The 19,665-nt window shown below is 39.2% G+C and overlaps 1 protein-coding gene across 16 annotated transcripts in view; it reads left to right on the top strand.

Moving 5' to 3' along the window:
* The window catches only part of FOXP1 (forkhead box P1), a 498,144-nt gene extending 478,822 nt beyond the window's left edge, over positions 1 to 19,322 (top strand). For 12 of the 16 annotated variants that reach the window (XM_045023138.1, XM_045023137.1, XM_045023134.1 and 9 more), the window contains 4 exons: positions 734 to 903; positions 2,405 to 2,474; positions 6,976 to 7,142; positions 14,540 to 19,322. In XM_045023138.1, the coding sequence (XP_044879073.1) occupies positions 734 to 903; positions 2,405 to 2,474; positions 6,976 to 7,142; positions 14,540 to 14,684 (552 nt within the window). In that variant the 3' untranslated portion in view covers positions 14,685 to 19,322. Of the gene's footprint in view, positions 1 to 233; positions 356 to 733; positions 904 to 2,404; positions 2,475 to 6,975; positions 7,143 to 14,539 lie in introns of all 16 variants that reach the window. The other 4 variants (XM_045023148.1, XM_045023147.1, XM_045023143.1 and 1 more) reach the window with 1 other exon arrangement.
* Positions 19,323 to 19,665: the final 343 nt, after the last annotated feature.

The following is a 19,665-nucleotide window of genomic DNA, read 5'->3' as shown; positions in this document are numbered from 1 at the left end:
AACTTGAATTCCTAATCTCGGGTTTGAGATTTTATTTTTATCTTTGCAAAATAAGATCTTAAACGTGTAAAGATCTGGTTTGCTGGGGAAAGGAGGGTGAGGGTTGGGTGCGGGGAATGGAGTTATCTTTGCAAATAAGGACTGTCGAGCTGACTATGCTGCTGTTCTTGGACAATGATGAGTATTTTCTCATAGAAAGTGTTTGAATGTTTTCTCTTTTATACTTGCTGCAGAATGCAGTGCGTCATAATCTTAGTCTTCACAAGTGTTTTGTGCGAGTAGAAAACGTTAAAGGGGCAGTATGGACAGTGGATGAACTAGAGTTCCAAAAACGAAGGCCACAAAAGATCAGTGGGTATGTCCACCATGTTTGAACTTCTTAGCCTAGCTTGGATCATGCTTACAGTTTAACGTAGAGGCTTTTGGCTGCTAGATGGTGTTAGACCAACACAGGTGGTTTCACATTGTTTCAGTTAAGAGAAACAAAGAAAAGCATCTCATCACTACTGTTTGTATGCCCACCAGTACCCTTGCCCCTGCTTGCTTGGTGTTTGTTGCATCACATGCTAGTAGCTTTTAGGTGGCAATGCATATTAACCCTCACAAACCATTTGCTTATGCTTATTGCATTTTATTTTCTTTTTCCTTTTCCCTGTATTTGATGTCTGTTCTGTCCCCGATCCCGTGTCCCTTTGTTTCCACTTCATCTCCTTTGCTGCCGCTCTTGTCCCAGGGTGCCATTCGCACCAACCTCTCACTGCATAAGTGCTTTATCAGAGTAGAGGATGAGTTTGGGTCCTTTTGGACTGTTGATGATGAAGAGTTTAAACGTGGCCGTCATATTCAACGAGGCCGTCCTCGAAAATTCTGCCCTGATGAAAACTTTGGCGAGCTTGTTGCACAGTAAGAGCTTTTACTTGCTTTTATTTTTTTTTTCTGCTGTTGCTTTGCTTTGCATGATCTACCCATCTCATGTAGACTTGCATTTCATGAAACCGTGACCTCACCTTTGCTGCAAAAAAACCTAAATGTGAGTTTATATCTGTGTTGCGCTTGTTTCTGCCCTAATAATGCAAATGCTTAGGATAATGCTGCTTTGACATTTGTTGTAATTTTGTTTATAATGCACTGTAGACTAAAAGGTACTGCTCCTAGAGCAGATACACTGTACAGCTGATTATCAAGAAGGTTTTTAGGCAAACTAGATTAGGATTATTTTCTGTTAGATTCAGTTATGTGCTTTGTTTCACAATTCTTTGCCCAGAAACTCAAGTCAATATTCCTCAAATAAATAACTGAAATGCCCCAAAGCATTTTGACAATGATTACTACAGTTGGACCTGTAGTAAAGATTACAAATAACAAACCACCCTCTTTCTAAAAGCACTTTAAAATATCCCAAAGGTTCCCAAGACAATTTTGTTTCTCCTTTAGTTGAAGACCACCTGTCTTCAACTAAAGGAGAAACAATTTTTGCTGATTTTTGCTGGTCTCAAGGATGGTCAGTTTAAGACAGTTATCACTGTGTTCTGTTTCAAAACAGAAATAAAATTGTAGTGTGGATTATGTACATTTTTGGGGTTGTCTGCCCTGGACCTTCCCTGGCTTGTTACTTTCAACAAGATTTTTCAAAAGTGATCTTGGGTGTGTGGGTTTTGGGTGCCCAGCTGAGACGAGGTGAATTCTCAACACATTCTATAAATCCAGGCCCCTTTTTATAAACCTTGGCTACAAAGGTACTGTGGTATTCTAAAGTAATGGTTCAAAGAACCACAGTGGGATACTTTTTTGTGAGCGCTCCGTGACTCAGAGTGGCATCATTAATGTTCCCTGCCACAACATCTGCCGTTCCACCTCCTCTCCATCACCCACAACAAAAATGCTTTGGGCTGTCACACAGCCAAGCACTCTACTGGGCTGTTGGAGATTTGTCAAGCAGGAAACAACACAACTCTGAAAGCAAGAATTCTGAAGTTCCTACTTATCAAAATTCTACTGTGAGCCAGTGATGTCAGCTACTTCATAAGTCAGCCAGTGTACGAGTTAAGAGTCCATAATGCTTTTAATGGTGATCTTATTATGGACCTTTATGCAGTAACTTACTTTTGGATAGGAAGAACTTTGGAAAAATTCTGTTGGATACACAGCTACGTAGAAAACAAATGCTAAACAGGGCATTAGAACACGAGATGCTGTAGCTGTTAGAGCTTTAAATAATGGTCTTCCATGTTTAATAAAGGCAAATGCAAATATGGTAGCCATACAACTAAAACATAAAAGTTTAAAAAACAGAAGAGAACTTTTATAGCAAACAACACAGTCTGTAGTTTTCTGATATGGGATGGAAACACACTAAGATGAGTATTTTGCACTTAACTCTACTTTTTATGTTTTTCTTATGCAGTAACCCTTCTCTTATTAAAAACATACAGACCAGCCACACCTACTGCACACCTCTCAATGCTGCTTTACAGGTAAGATTAATGACTGTAGCAAATATGCAACAGAGGCATGTGTCTTCCCCACTCATTTCAAAATATATTAGCCTTGCTCTAATTAGATATTAAATTTTAATTCCGTTAAACTTTTTTCTTAAGTGCATAAAGCATCATAGTCCCTGGAGGCAAACACATATCAGGCTGCTTCAGCATTAGCTAGATGCTTAGCATTTTGAATATTGTGGCAAAAAAATTAAAAGTTCACTTATTAATATTTATCAGCAGTATCATAATTTCCATCCTCTTATTTCAGAATTTCACTTGAGGCAAAAATACCACAAGTGTAATTACTCTAGCACAGCTATTAATGTGCTGAATGATAGGATACTGTGTCACATGACCTTCTATTGTTCCTGGCTTTAAAGGGAAAGCAGATCATTTTTTCCCCCTCCCCACCTTCTTTTAAGGACTATTTTTTCATGTTTTTCTGTTGTTGTTAAATAACAAAGGTTTAGTTCACTTTGTAAAGAGAGATGTCAGAAATTATAAAGAATATTCAGATATTTCACAATGCAGGAATTATGTGCAATATATATGTATATAAATATATGTGCACAATATATATTTGTGTGTGTCTGAAACATCTTTTGTGTTTTTATACAAAAGAAATACATGTTTTCCTCATTCTTTCACTGTGCAAATTTCTAATAAAATTATTTGTATCTGGTTCAAATTCCCCAGTGAAGTCAGTATTCACTATAAGAACCACTCACATAAGTGACAAGCATTTTGGTATTTTGCCTACTAATTACTATGTGTTTTCACACCTCTTCCACGCTATTTCCCCAATCACTACAAAGGCCTTAATCTTGCCATGAGATCCTCACATGCAGTAGCAAATTTCTGGATGGAGCCCCAAACATCCATAGAGAACCTTCCCAAGATGTTCATCAAAGGTTAAACTCAGTGCAGTGGATTAAATGTGGTGTTTGGGCAATTAAATGTTGTGGAAGATTTACTAGCTTTGCAATCTAAGCAATTTATTTTTTTTAAAAACCAAGAAAACAGATTAATAGGAGAAAAGTGACACTGTGCATTTCTCCTAATTATTTCAGTTAATGCAGTAACTTCTGAAAAGCAAATGAAAGCATGTTTAAATGAAGCAACTGTAAATACCGTTCATTAGGAACTTATTTTCCCGTGAGCCTTGTGAAGTGTGATTTTTAAAGACTGCTTTGTCTGTTGAATAGTGTTAAGATTACAAGCACATTTTACATTCATGAGGCTGAAAGGCAAAAGTGAAATGATCCTGCATTCCTTCAGATTCTGTTAACTATGTGACTAATTTCAATTAATATGCTTATCATACAGAACTGTTCATGTTTTCTGTCTGAAACATGTGGTGGTGTTGTTTACATCTTCTTCTGTTCTTGTCTTTTGTGATACCCTCAAAACTGTTTTCATTTTCAAGTTTTTTTTCCTAGGGAGTAATGTGTGTTTGTGTTCTCCAATAACACTAGAAAAACAAACTCGATTCAGATGAGAATGTGGGCAGTTTTTGCTAAAGGTTTTGAGTCTTGTCAATAAACAGGGTCACAAGATAACTTTTGTGCTAATTAAATACAAGGTTCTATTAGGGTTAAAATATACCAGCAGGCTCTTTCCCCCCTATTGTCAGACAGTTTCTAACTACTAGCAAAAAACACACATCTCATGGTATTCTGCAAAAATTGTGGCGTGTTCTCTACTGTTCAAAAGGACTCAGAGCATTCACAAAAAAAAGAAAAAAAAAATTGGCATAACATACTATTTGATGCATAAGATAACACGTGTCAAATGACTTGGTTTGTATAATGAACTTCCTAGTCTATGATACGATTTTCCTGTCTGTGGACATGTTGAGACAAACTGTCAATTATTGACTAGTAGTGTGCCGCCTATGTTTTTGGGCATATCCTGTAGCATGTGCACAGACCTGTCCATTGTATACACTCACAAATTTGGTGGGTTCCTGTTTTGAGGCCTACAGAAAATTCAAAGTTATGTGCCTCAAAAAAAAGTTTGGATTTTTTTTCTCTGCAGGTGGTAGTGGTGCCTCCTCAGCGGCACCCACTCACCTCTGACATTTCTGATATCTGCTTTCCCTCATGGTCAGGGAGAAGAAGCACCGTTCTCTTCTCCTCTCTGTGCGTGGAGGGCATAGGGATTCCAGGTCTCATCCTGGGGAAGACCTAGAAGCATTTTTCCCTGTCCTGACAGTGTTGGTTGGTCTCCCAGAAGATCCAGGGCCTCCACCCTATTTTCCCCGATTAAGCAAAGAGCACTCTTGAAATATGTTCTCTACCCCAGGCAAAGGTGAAGCAACTGCCATTACACTCTCCCTGCAGACCTGGTGGCGTAAGCTCCTGTGTGAAGGAGTAGAGCAGGGTATGAGGCACAGAGGACTAATGAGTCTGTCCTGTGAAATGTGGAAAACATTAACATCCCCGCTCGTTACCTGTGGGGTTTGCTCCCTTTTCACCTCAAGTGTGAGCAGCACTGAGGGATAAAGTAAGGGCAGACCAAACCTCCTCCCAACACTTAAAGCGGTCCTAACCCTCCTGGCTGGTTCTGAACAGTTCAGTTAGCATTGCTGGGTTATTTTAAAATGTTGATATGCCTCTGCCCTTTCTGCTTCCACCTGTGACCAGGAGCACCAATATTTTGAGCACAGAGTGTGTTTTTCCATCGTGGATAAAACCAGGCAATACCAGTAATCATCTTCAGAGGTCCACAGCCTGACCTCCCAGCTAAAGGGGTTCAAGAAACTACTAGTGTTTCCGGATAACGAGTCCGAACTACCCATCGCTCCCTGCTTATGCAGAGAATCAGGCCATTTGCCGAATTGTGGTTTGCAAGAAACAATTATATCAGGTGCTTCTTCTGTTCCACCTCTTCCCAAATAAATTGCTTTATTGCAATTCCAAGTTATCTCTATGGGGGAAGAGCTTGCCTTAGTATTTTGCAAACTGCAGGAAATGTGAGCCAATCTTTACATTCCCTTAATCAAAATTAGTTTGCTGCATGTTGAATCAAAAAGATAAAAATAATCCTCTTTGTTAGAGTAGCTTTTAGGATCACATGCGATCAGGTGTTTAGAAGGTCAGCCTGGGAGAGAATTAAAAGGGAGGTTTTGCTCGTAGCTGGGACGTTCCCTCGTGCACACTTGTGCTCGAACAGCAACAATGGCAGCAAGTGAAGAACATCCCAAGAATCAGCAATAGCAGAGAGCACCAGGTGGGAAGCTCATTTGCATGAACTACCCTCCCCTGGGCTGTCTTGCCTCATGCAGCCGTGGTGCTGATGGATTCTTTTTGCTTGACTGTAGCAGAAGGCTGACCTTTCCCCTGAATTAGGTTGACCACTGCAGAGCCAGCATCTGTGGCTTTCCGTGCTGGTACGTCTCAGAAAGCCATGGACGTTGGTTCACAGATGGGTAAAATGGTCTTTTGGTTTCAAAGGGCTGCTTCCTTTTAGACACCCCTACCCCCCGCACCAACAAATGAACTCCTCTCACATCAGGACTTGAAGTTGCTGTATTCCCATCACTACATGATGGGATTATGCTGGCCCAGAAGAGGTTTTAACATACTGCAAGCCTGACTCGCTGATCATAGGACAGCTCTGTCAAAATGATCAAACATGAGCATAGAATAAATACTAGCAACCAGTAAATCTGGAATAAGAAGGAAAAGGTTTAACTGTTTATTCCCTTTCTACAAAGACCTACGTTTAGAAGATGACTAAAACATGCCTCTTACAGTACTTATCAGAAATAGAATCATGTCTGAATGGTATCAAATCTACAATATCTAAGATAATATCAGAGTTATCAGAGCATTAAAAAAATAGAAAATGCCATCCTAATTTACCCTGCCTTGTTAAATCTTAGATTTCTCTCACCAATGCTAAAGTAACACAGCAAATACTATAGGGACAAGTTCATACTTCAGTTATGTTGGTGTGCTTCTAGAGTAACTTAGCTGGCTTCAGTGATGTTACTCTGGATTTGCGCTGGCATAACTAAGAGAAAAATTTAACCCTCTAACTGCTCACACATCACTTCTCAGTCATGTCATGACAGTTTTGTGCTCTGGTAGAAAGGAATCCTCAGCCAAGTGAGTTTGCTTTAATTACTTTTTTAACTTTTTCCCCCCCCTAAAGAAAGAAACACTGTTATTTTTGAGGCTATCATGAAAGTAGAAAAGGTAAATTTGCCTTTTCCGTGAGCTGTAATATCCAAATGGGGAATAGCAGGAACTGTTCTCTCTTGTGGGCCAATGGTCAATTCAGTTTTCAGCTCCTAAATCCTCATGCAAATCATGTGACGTTTCCCCTGGTGGAGTCAGTGCAAAACCTTTTTGAAAACACATTTTTAAAACCAGCAGTTGCAACTCATGTAAATGAGAAGAGTGTTTTTTGAATATGTGATTGTGTTGTGCAGTGTATAAAAATGTGAGACATGCTTCTTCATACACTTTTTCTGTGTCCTTGGCAGGCTTCAATGGCTGATAATAGTATACCTCTATACACTACTGCTTCCATGGGAAATCCCACTCTGGGCAATTTAGCCAATGCTATGAGGGAAGATCTTAATGGTGCAATGGAGCATACGAACAGTAATGAGAGTGACAGTAGTCCAGGACGTTCCCCTATGCAAGCAATGTAAGTAGAGCATATACGTGTATGTTTGTCTAGGGGTCTGCTAAAATGTAACGGTGATATTCTTCAAAGATTGTGTCTAAAGTTCCAGTCCTGGGCAGCAAAAGGAAAAGTCTGAGCTTCTGAAAATATTTAGGTTGATTAGAATATAAAAGGGTCATTTACCAACTTCCCCATAAAACCAATCAACTCAATCCAATCTGACAAGTGCACACAGCTATAAAATTCTTAACTCACTTGCCATCCTCTTCGTTCAATCCCAGACCACAGAGCTACAAAAACACTCTTAAGGCAACTTTATGAGAAGTTTTTGTTTCTTTCTACTTCAGACTACCCAGTAAACATGCTTGACGGGGCAGAGCTGGGGGAATGAGCTTGTTTAGCTGGTTTCTAATAATAATCAGCAAACAACAGTATTGCTAGGCATTAATGATGGCACATGTGAAGGTATGCATGATTTATAGATTGCTCTTAAAATATCAAAAGGAAAATTAATAGGAACATTATAGCAACAGACGGCAATATAACGAGTGCCTGTATAACCACATGAAGTAATGGGAGATTGCTGTCCATGCTAAATGTAAATGGCACCAGGGCAGAATGCTAGTTACAGGAAAGGATAAGCCAGGAATGGTGTGCTGCCCCTGTGGGCGTGTTCAATATTTATGGATGATTGAGTTGAGTTTGAAAAGCTGTAAATTCTCTCCTCGCCCCCAAATTATATACGGGATAATTGGCAGCTGGAAAGGAAAGCCAAGTTTATCGGTCACGTAGTTCTCAAATTTTAAAAACTGTTTATTTGGAGCGGCTGACTGCTTCTGTGAGTAAACATAGATGAAACACAGTGTGCGCTTATCCAACTGTTCATTAAAATGGACTGTAAAATCAGTGACTCGGTTACCAAAGCGCAAATTAACAGAAAAAAAATCCAAAAAACGCAAGTAATTTGTAACCTTTTACTTCAAAGTAATTTGAATACAAGATTTACAAAAGTAGGTCTGAATCAAAAAGTAGAAAAACATTAACCTAATACCAGCAGGGTAATTAGTTATGAAACTAATTAGCATTTAATGGGGGAAAAAAGTTTCCCACCTGCATAATATGTTGTGGGGGAGCAGGGAAAGGGGCAGGAATCTAAAGCTCTGGATACTTTGATATTCCAGCATTTTAAATCAGTGCACAGTGTGCTTTGAACAATAATCTTTAAAGATGGCAACATTCATTTTTAATTCATAATTAATTTGAACATTGTCTTTTACCATTTACTTCAAAACATTTGAATAATGTGTTTAGCTTTTACAGTGATTGTTTGTGCAGTATTAATTATCTTTCCCAAAGTAGCGTTATGTGACACACTGTTAGTGCTATCGCAAATGGATTCCTCTTCGGGCAATTTTAGTCACAAGTGGTTATACTCTGCCCATGCCCACGTAGGGTTTTAGTGGAGGAGATGGAATTTTTTTAAAGAATAAGGTCTTCTCCTGGGCTAACATACAGAAATGAATGTTTATAAATTTCCTTTCATCCATGGTTTTTGGGGGGTTTTTTGTTTGTTTTTTTTGTTTTGTTTTTTTTAAGGCTCAGGGCTAGTACAGTTCATGTACTTCTTCTTCTTTCACCTAAGATTTCATTGTTTTTGAAGGGAGTCTGGGGTGGGAAGTGTAACAGTAAGTGAAAAGCAGGGTAGCACATTTTCTAGAACCATATGCATAGCTGTGGCCTTTACTGCATTTAGTACCCCTTATTTAGTACTTAGATACCAAGGTGAGAGGCACCTCAGAAATACGAGAGAGAGCGAGCATATCTCACTGTCATTATCAACCAGAAAAACCCTTTTTGTGTTGTAATATGAAAACGATTGTTTCCTGAATGAGTCCATATTCTCAAATTGATACTGCGTGTTCCGTACTGAATATTTCCTTTTGTATAAGTAAAAATGCAGCAAGGTGTATGCCCTGATAGCAGCTTGTGGGCTTTCCCATTAAACAAGTGTTTTGAAATACTTTGAAAGGCCACGAAGCAGGATGCTGTTCAAACGTCACAGGGTTTACACTGTTTGCTAAATATAATTATATGTCAACATCAGATTTCCAGTGCAGACTATCAGTGTCATAGACAGTTACTCTTTGCAATATCTTATTTCCATTAAGTACACTTTATAATGACATTCTCTATTCTTTTCCAAAACACGCTTCTCTGCCATAATGCAAATTGTTTTTTAACAGTTCCAGTATATTGGAATAAATCAAGCCTTAAACTTTATCATAAGGTTTAGAAGACCTTGTTAACATGACAACTAAGCAAGTACAACACTTTAGCTGAAGTCTCATTACCATTCATTTCTTTCCTTTTTATGACACATTGAACTACTGCTACTCTCCCCCCCCCCACCTTTTTGAAACACTAGAAAGTAGTCACATAATTACAGCTTGGGGACATAACACTTTCATCCTGATATGCTCCAAAGGTAGCCACAAAGCAAACTATTCCATGCTGTGTGCACCACCAGAACACAGTGGCTTTAAACAACAGTCCGCTTTATTAAAAAGTCCTCTGTTCCCAGAGTGGACAAACAAAAGAATTACTCAGATGTGAAAAGAAGGGAAATCTGTGTTCGGTAAGGTTATTTATTGTTAACCCCTTCTGAAGCCTTAGACGTTCCAGTTAAATGAAATGTGTTAAAATGCTGCTACTAAACAAGAAAGACTTAGATTCCATTTCTGAGATGTATTAAATAGGGATTCAAACTGGTTTGGAAAATTATAAAAATCTCCCCATCTCTGAACACTAACCTCTTTACACTGAACATAGCTGGTAGTTTTGAGGTGTTTGAATAATAAGCAGTGGGTTTTCATTTTCACATGCCAGTTTGCGGCTCCCACCAAAATACCACACAAGGGGCTGGATTGTGCTTTTGTTTGTTTTTCCATGCAAATTTTCTGCTTCAAGTTTGGATAGTTCAGCTAAACATACTAATCTGGGGAGATGATTCCTTCAAATTGGACTCTCACTCCTTTGACATTTACCCACCCTTAAATACCCGGGGGAAGGTGGGATATAGATCATGATATTAGAGCTTTGTGACTCTCTGTAGCTTTGTCTGTCTTGCACACATTCAGCCCTTTTCATTGGTTTCCATTCACTTGGCTTTGCATCCCCAGTGCTTTGTAAATTACTTCAGGGGACAGACCCAAACCTCAAAGTGAAACTCAGACAAAACCGCCCAGTTTCACATGCTTTCAAAACACAACCATGAGCTGTCCCGTGGTTGGTTTGGAAAGGTTCAAGAACCTTTTGGAAAAGCCTGGATTGTGTTTCAGTTTTGCATTAAAGCAGGTGAGTTTGGCCTGATCTTGGATTTCCTAATGACATTTTCAAACATTTCTACAGATTGAAAGGCATATCCCGGGGAAATCCATGGAACCAGGAAGAGGGGGAAAGATAGTAACCCACCATCCATTACTGTAGCCACAAGACTTTAGCAGCCACCATGGCTTTTGTGCAGCTTCTCTTTCTGTGTAGCTGTGGCTCCAACTACCTGGCCATTTCTGTGGTGGCATGCAGGTTAACCCCATAGAGCACAACAGTGCAGTAGGCAAGTTATGCATTAATGTGCATTGGCATCCCCAGCTCTTCCCACCCCCAAATCTCCAAAGCAAAACTGCATGAGTTCTGCTGCATCTAATGCCCTGGGGAGAAACTAAACCAGATTTGGCCTAAGAAACTACTGTGCTGATTGGAAATGGGACCGATCAATTATATACAAGGACTGTTATTTTTGAGATACAGGTGCAGCCAGTGTCCACCCTATCTGCTGACACATCTTTGTTAGAGCTTGGCGATAGTGCATAAGCTTAATAGATGGGTTAGATGTGCTGGCACTTTAATATGTGAACAATAGCTTTGGAAATTGCACAGCCAGGGGAAGAAGCCCTCCCCCCGTCACCACTTCAGGTTCATAAAACATCAATGTGTCCTTACTTTTGAAAAAACAACCTGTATTAATTTTTCACAAATAACAAAAAACAATATTTAAAAACAAAATGGCAGCAAAGACAAAAACACAATGAGCAAGACTTTTAAATGAATACAATAGTCAATATTACTGCCATTAGTATAAAGGAATGTAGAAATCACTTGCTCTTTTCTTCTCTTTTTGTTTTTTTTTCAAATTTTCACCCAGAAAAAGCCCAGTGCATGATCATAACACTGGTATATTCTAGTTAGAGATAGAATTGATCTCTTTGTGTTGTTGATTGAGACCTGAGACAAAGCACTTAGCACATGCTTAACTTTAAACATGTGATTATCCCCATTGACTTCAGTGAGACGTCTTATGGGCTTTTCTGGATCAGGCCCTGATTCCTAACGACTTGTTTTGAGTCTTCTCCCAAATGTGCAAGTCTCTGTTCTTCCATACTTGTGTCAAAACTAAACTATCTGAAAAACCACCTCTCTCCTTGTGACAGCTGAGCTCTGCTGAGGTCCTAAATAGAAAAAAATCAGGGGTCAGTATGTGGGGGTATTTTCATGAGTAACTGATTTGCTTCCCACTGGTCCATCAAATAATGAGTGTGGGGACCTTTTAGGACACAGTGTGGGGCCCATCTGTTTTCATAGATGTTTGCCTGGGTGTGGTGGAAGTATATGCTTACTTTTAGGAGATCTTATACCAGGGATCAGCAGCCTTTGGCACATGGTCTGCCAGGCTAAGCCTCTGGTGGGCTGGGCCAGTTTGTTTACCTGCCGCATCCACAGGTTCGGCATCGCAGCTTCCACTGGCCGTGGTTTGCTGCTCCAGGCCAATGAGGGCTGCAGGAAGTGGCGCGGGCCGAGGGATGTGCTGGCCGCGGGTTCCCGCAGCCCCCATTGGCCTGGAACGGCGAACCGCGGCCAGTGGGAGTTGCGATCGGCTGAACCTGTGCACACAGCAGGCAAACAAACTGTCCCAACCCGCAGGGGGCTTACCCTGGTGGGCCACGTGCCAAACGTTGCCAGTCCCCGTCCTATACCAAGGTTCAGAGATCAGTGGCTAATGTGTGTTTCACTGTGGATTGCATGTGCCCCCCTGAGACATGCTGATATGGCACGTTTTCATAAACTGAAAAAATAAATAAATGTATTCGATAAGTTCTAATATGCCTCTGTGATGGGATCATTTCTCCCTGCTCTTCCTATACAGGATGGGATGCAAGGTGCAGCTAATTCACACATACTGATCTAGTTACTTTTGCAACTCAAGAAGTTGAAGTGTGGAAGGATTAAAAGGCATTCACAGCGGATACTAGAAATCTGTGTAGTCAGCCAGGTGGATTCTTCCAAACCTAATCAATTTTCAAACTGCAACCAATATCTAGAGTATCATGACTTTTGAAGTACATGTTTTCTAGGTGGTTCACCTGCAAAGATATCACATAGCTTGAAATATACAAGTTTCTCTTTGGCTTGTTTGCTGGCTGCAGAACATAATTTTCTCATTCAGCCCAGTCAGGGGCTCCCAAAGGGGTCCTGCCTTCTGGTAACACATGCGAATTCACATTGTGGGCTAGTGTATAAAGCACTGGACTGGTAGCAATGCCTAGCAATACTGTTGTTTCATTCCCAGCTCTGCCACCATTATTCTTCTTTATTTATATTACTGTAGCATCTATGAGGCCTAGTCATGAAACAGGGCCCCATTGTGCTAGGTGCTGTACAGACACAAAGCAACAAGATGGTCCTGGCTAGGTGACCTAGGACAAGTGACTTTGCCTCCTTGTGCCTCAGTTTCCCCAGCTGTAAACTGGGGATAACGATACTGCACTCCTTGGTAAAGCACGTTAAGATCTGCTGTTCCAAAGCACTATATAAGAGCTAGGTGGTGGTGGTGGTGTTGTTATTACATGCTTGTCTTGCTGCATCCATGTGCAACAACTGAGTTTACAAGATAGGCAATCGTGTTCACCACTAGTTCAGAAACAAGGATTCGATGCTTAGTTTGAAAATGTTTTTTTCCTGTATTGTGTGCAGGCAAGTGAAACAGAAAGCATTTTCATTCCCATCTAGCCAGAATTATAAAGTGAAGGGTAATGATTTTAAACCTTTTATTGGCACCTTATGCTTTGTAAGAAGAAGAAAAAGTTCTTAACCAGGAACGTTTGCACTGATGACTAAGTCTTTCTTTACAGAGCCTACATGAAAGGGTTAAATCAGACTGGCTATAGAGAACAACCAGACTGTGGGAGGTGAATAGCAACTCAACGAGAAACAGAATGGGACTTGAACTCATTAACACTTTATTTTAAGGGATTGCCTGCAATATCAATTATTTAGGAAGCAAACAGGGTCTCCATTGGCGTGTCGCGTTATTAATACTTGATAATGTCAATAAAATCCTACTTTCCTATGAAGTCCCACCAACAAGACAGTATTGACTCACATGGCTGTTTTACATATCAAAAGCTACTGAACAAAAAAAGTAATTTGTATTTGTAAAGGGTTTGTTGTAAATATGATTTACGAACAACATTTTTCAATTGTTGTTATACCCGTTTGGAATGACCAGCCCACATTCCCCTGCGGGTTATTCATGTGCTATTCTATAATGAGAAATTTGGCAGATCTCATCTCTTTAGTGCATCCTTGTGCCCACCATGAGCTGAGGATCATGTTCTGCCTTGTTTACAGCTGACAGTGTTATTATTCTCGTTAGGGCTCTGCTTTCTTATCATATTGTTGTGTTGAGCGAGCCTTTTCCTCTCCGTTTGTGTTTCCTGGCAGAGCTTTTCTTCCCTTATTGACAGTTTGTAAAAATATGCATTAATTTGGAGTTTAAAGCATGTATCATGGTGTCTCTTTGCTGTGTTTGCTTGAAGTTGATTAATGATAGAACCTCACTTGGGGTCGTCCTCTGGAGAGTTGTCTCACAGGTTCTGCATGTTAACTAGAAAAGCAGAACACACAGCAAGCGATGATTAGCCCAGCCTCCACCAGCTCAGTGGGTTGACAAACCACTATTTTGCTTTACTATGCTTATTTCACTCATTTAGCTGAAGATTGTGTTAATCAACTTAATACATCAGTTGAGAGCATATTCTCTAAATCCCGTGAATAAACCATATATAAGAAAGTGCACTTCCCAGGATACGTTCCCATTGAAGCTAAGTAATTGTAGACACATTCTTAGGCAAACGCTTTTTGGTAGTTTTTTTTTCTTTAGCAGCAAACACAAAAGTTCAGGGCTCGCATTTCATACGTGCTGAGAACCCACAACTCCTGTAGGAGTTAGTCAGAGCTGCCCAGTGCTCAGCATCTTTGGAAATCAGGCCTCCAATTTCTCCAAAAAATGTTAGTATTGCCAAAGCAGGACAGAGTCATTTTTAAACAGGGAAGTTGCTGATTGACTGTGTTAATTTTCCTAGGCACCCTGTGCATGTCAAAGAAGAACCGTTGGATCCGGATGAAAACGAAGGCCCGCTATCCTTAGTGACAACAGCCAATCACAGTCCAGATTTTGATCATGACAGAGATTATGAAGATGAACCTGTAAATGAGGACATAGAATGAGTATGCCTGACGTCATTATCCTGAGAATGAAGATTGGAAAAACATGTCAAATTTAGCTGTGAAATCTCTCCATTATTGTACAGTCTGGAGGATTTTCAGTACACTTTGACAACTATGAAATATGTTAACTCTTAGTGCCATCAAGTATCCCATTTGGGAGTATTTTTGATTTTTCTACTTTTTGTTGAAAAAAGGAATTTGTACTCTGTGCATTGGATGGACTTGTTTGGTACTTGGGATTTTCCTCTCTTACAGTCAACATCAGTGTTGTAAATTTGCTAAACTGATTCACTTACTCACATTTAGCAGCAGGTTTTGGACTGCAGTCCTGCCAATTTTGGACACTGAGGACATCAAACTCTGAGCATGTACACCTAAACTGCAGATCAAGCCTTTGCCCAGATTTTAAGGATTCCAATGGACAACATATTTGCACAGTACTGCATGTTGGTTATCACTGCCTTTACGCCTTTTTTTTTTTTTGCTTCCATTTGGGATGGGGAAGGCATGTGTGTGCGTGTGTGTGTGTGTGTGTGTGTGTGTGTGTGTGTGTACTGGCAAGGGGTTACAAGAAATATTATCCCAAACTTTTTAATGTATTGCTTTTATTTCCCCCACCACCACTTCTGCTCTACCATTTTAAGTTCTGACCTCAGGCCACATCTCGGCCCAGGGCCTCTTGAAGGCCTAATGTTTTCTGTACTTTGTGATGAATGTTAATAGGTGTTTTTATTATACGAAGCTGAATGTCATTGAATTGTTTGTAGTTTTTTCCGTCATTCATTCCAGTCTCCTTCAGATGCCACCATGTTTTCTTCAGCTATGGAAAACATTCCATTCTGGTGTCTGTTTTTTTGAAAAGGTCCCAAATGCTGCACTGTACACACCGAAGGGTCGTCCAACAGAGAGAGAGAGAGAAAAGAAGTACTGTAAGAATGAGAATGAATGACAGATGAACATAGAAATACTGTAGGAAGCAACATAAATTCATTCCACAAAACAGGGTTTTTTTGATTTTTGGTTTTGGTTTTTGATTTTTTTTTTTTTTGGCAGCAATGGTGAATGAATATTAGCAAATGCCACAAAATTGAACAGCACAAAGAAACATATGCAGCACCAACAGAATTCACTTCATTAGAGAATGAATACTCCGGTGGCAGGCTCTCAGTTGTTTAACATGAGTTTTAATGGGCCAACAAATCTTTCTGGAATATCTAAGATTACCAAGCTGGGTACCTGTACATTTATTATTATTTTTCATTTGCGAATAGTGGTTGGAAAGATGACTTCATTAAACTGTTGTAATACGTGGCGATGTTTCTCAGTTAAACATCAGTTCAGGATTGCTTGGTGGCATTAATCTGTTCGAATACAAATTAGATTTCAGATTGAACTTGTTATGGCAGTTAATAAGGACTGAGCCCACTAATGCTAAAGTGTTAATAATTTCAACTGTGCAAATTCTGTACTGCAGTTAAGATTGTTATGCAATATTACACCAGCCAGTATCAAAACCTCACAGTAGAAAACAGTAAACAGTGGGATGGGGGGGAAGGAAAGAGCACTGGGGCTTGTTTGGTAAAACTGGCAGTGCTCTTCAAAGCGAACATTACATGCAGAAAGCTGTTGTTACAGGGTCAGTACACCTCAGTCCCCAAACACCTACACACTTTCATTCTGCAACCACTTTTCTGTCACTCATTTATTTATGTAGGACTGTAGCTTTTTGTTTAATTATTATTATTTCAAAAAAAGCCTTTCAGAGCTTAATTTATATTCTTCTTTGTACCTTTCCCCCCCTAAAATTACCAAAGATATTACACAAAGGTAAATTATGTTCTCTATTATATGCTTTATCTTATGAAGCCAAATATCCTCTTATTGTTGATCAAGGGAGGTTGAAGAATTTAGAGGGAAATGACAAGATATGGGCTATTGCTAACCTGAGAGGGAAACTGCTCCTTTATTCTAGTAAATTTAGCTGGCCAAGCAGATGACTGAACCAAAGTTACTTTTTATTCGTATTCCTTTACAGCGACCAAACCGAAATTCTGTAAAGAGAAATCGAGAAGAGCTTTTGAGGTTAAAACTAGGAAACAGTGTTACAGGGGGAGCCATAAGAAGGGAGCTGGAGAAAGCGAGTGCAGTGGTTTTGCAGAAAATTGGAGTATCAAATAAAGGAGACAGTTTAATAAAACACAAAAGAGAACAGAAAAGCTCCCACAATTTTACTGGACCGCATAATAGTATTCCTAGAATGAAAAAAAAATAAAATACTTTTGGGGTCTTTGTTTTTACAGATTGTATGCCACTTTTGTTTAAGGATTGTGCTAAGATGACTGCTTTAATTTTTGGTTTGTCTTGGCATATTTGCCGAGTTTTGTTTAGTTTTTGATCAGCATTTTTCATACGGAAATAACACTCCTGTCCACACATAAGCTTTGGTACAAGACATTTTATTGGCAGTTACTTTTCTGAAGCTCAACTCTGCGTTCTGTTTTTAAACGAGAGAAAAGAAAAGGAAAAAAAGGGCAGTCTGTGGTCATTTGAAATTTTTTTTTTTTTTAATTATATCCAGGCAGCTTCATGATGTGCCGGCAATAGCCAGATGGGGATCATGAGAAGTGGTCCCTGTGCTTCTAAACTGAGTGGTTTGCTGGTTAGTTCGGTATTCAAAAGAGGATAAAAATCTGGTAGATTAGTTCATTCTCAGCATGTGTAGCTAGACATGAGTAAAGATAACAGCATGAGAAACTGTTAGTACGCATACCTCAGTTCAAACTGTTAGGGAATGAGTAAATAAAAAATACATTTCACTCAGTTGCACTTAGTTGTATGTCTTGCATGCTTAGTCTAAAGACTGTAGCAAAATAAAGAAAGAAAAAGAGAAAAAGAAATAAAAATTAGATTTTAACATATCTGGCAGGTGTCACAGCCTTGCAGAAGAACCAACTGAAAATCTCAGGCTTTACATCAAGCAAACTTCACTATGATTTTTACAGTTCTGATTCTGTATCCCTTTGGATATACAGTTGCTTCTTTAGGGTGGGGTTTATTATGTTGTACATATATATCCCAATGTGTCTGTGTGAGCCTTTGTCTTTTTGGGGGGGAGGGAGGGAGAAAAGGGGGAAGGTCCCTTTTTTTTAGATACCATTCCTCAAAAGGAATAAATGCATACCTGTTTGTCAAAACACCTTTTGCTTTTTGTGCAACTGCTTTATATTAACTATACTAAAAAAAAAAAAATAGCTTTGGAAAAAAAAAACCTACTGTATGTAATGGAATTGCAGAATATGCTGCATATGTATTTTATTTAGTTATCCTTGCTTTAAGAATATTGGATGACATTTGCTGACATGTGGGAGAAAATCCCTGACCTTTTTTTTTTTTTTTTTTTTTTTTGCTTTTAAATTGTAACATAGTTGACAGATTATTTTTTTTTCTCTTGTTATCATTGATCGAAGCCTCTTTTGTACAGTTTGTGTTAAGCTGGGGTTTTTTTTGTTCGTTTGGGTTTTTTTTAATACTTTCCCACCCCTTCTGTTATCTTACCACTGCCATTTCTGGCTGTCTTAAACAAAGGTTCATACATTTGAAAAGTGTAAAAAAAAAAAAAAAAAAAAAAATTTAAAAATGTTTTTCTCCTGCTGCAGTAAATATTTTGCATGATGAATTCCAGGGTCACACTTTCAAAGTTTATCAGTGAAGTAGTGATTAATAATGGGGCGTGTCAAACTATTGAACTTTTGTATAAAGAAAAAAAAAACTTTACAAGGTGCCAAGATGTAAAGACAATTTGTTACATGTTTTTTTTCTCAAAGAAAAGCGTACATTATGAAAGTAGTACCATGTATCAGGTAAATCGCTGTCAGGAATGAGAGTCAAAGCCTTCCTTGTCCACAAAGAAAAGTTTGTAAATGTAAAACCTGTTAGGTTTCTGCATTTGACTAGAAGTGATATGAAAAATCAAGGCTTATGTAGAACAACGGTGACCACAAAATATAACCTTTTTTGATTGTCGCTTATGAGAGTTCAAGTATAATTTCCCGCACTCTTCTTAAACTCAGATTTTGGGAGAGAGAATGGGGCAGGGATTGTGATTCTACAGATACTGCAGATCATTAGCTATTTTATATATACGTATGTATACAAGTTTTTAAAAATAATTTTAAACTATTGTAGTTTTCAGATTGCCAACAAGCTACATTCCTTATAGCGTGAAGAATGTGTTAAACTCTTTTGAAATCCTTTGGTACCTTTGGTTAATGTACTCAGACTGAATTTTTAGATGTTTCAGAAATCACTTAGCGTTCTAGTCTTGAGAGTAAAATTTGCAGTTATGACTGCATTTTAATGGACCCAGAGTAGGTAACAAAATATCTTCTACCCATAAGCCTTGATGAAAATGGTACAGTCCAGACTGTTAGCATGGTGCTTCATGTGTATGTGCTGCCAGTAACGAGATTTTTTTTTTATAAGGCATAAAAGAAACTCATTCCTTACATCAACTGTAATTCCATCATTCCATGTCTGTTGATACAGACAATAAAAAATGTTGTGTAGTCAGTACTAATTACTGACATTATAGCATTCTCAAATGCAATAAAATGCTGGTTGTTCACACTGGTAATACAAGTTGCCATGTCCTAAGTTTTTGTTTTCTTTTTCCCTTTTATTATCTCAAGTTAGTTGTATTCACTAAGGTCCCCATCCTGCAAATGGATCCCCATGGGCAGGCCCCTGCACCTCACCAGAGTCCCTATTAAGTCAATGGCGAGATCCCGTCCAGGTCAGTGGGGCTCTGCATGAGTACAGGAGTCTTCCCAAGCAAAGCGTGTGGCAGCGTCTGGATCTACATTTATCAGGATGCTTCAGCCACGGTGAGCATAGACCTGATCCTCCAAAGCTCAGAACATGCTCAACACCATGTGACTTCATTGGCAGGCACTCTGCACCTCCCAGAACAGGCCCTTAAATG

This window comes from Mauremys mutica, chromosome 7, assembly GCF_020497125.1.
Source record: "Mauremys mutica isolate MM-2020 ecotype Southern chromosome 7, ASM2049712v1, whole genome shotgun sequence".
NCBI lineage: Eukaryota > Metazoa > Chordata > Testudines > Geoemydidae > Mauremys > Mauremys mutica.
This window is presented reverse-complemented; position numbering and strand designations above follow the sequence as displayed.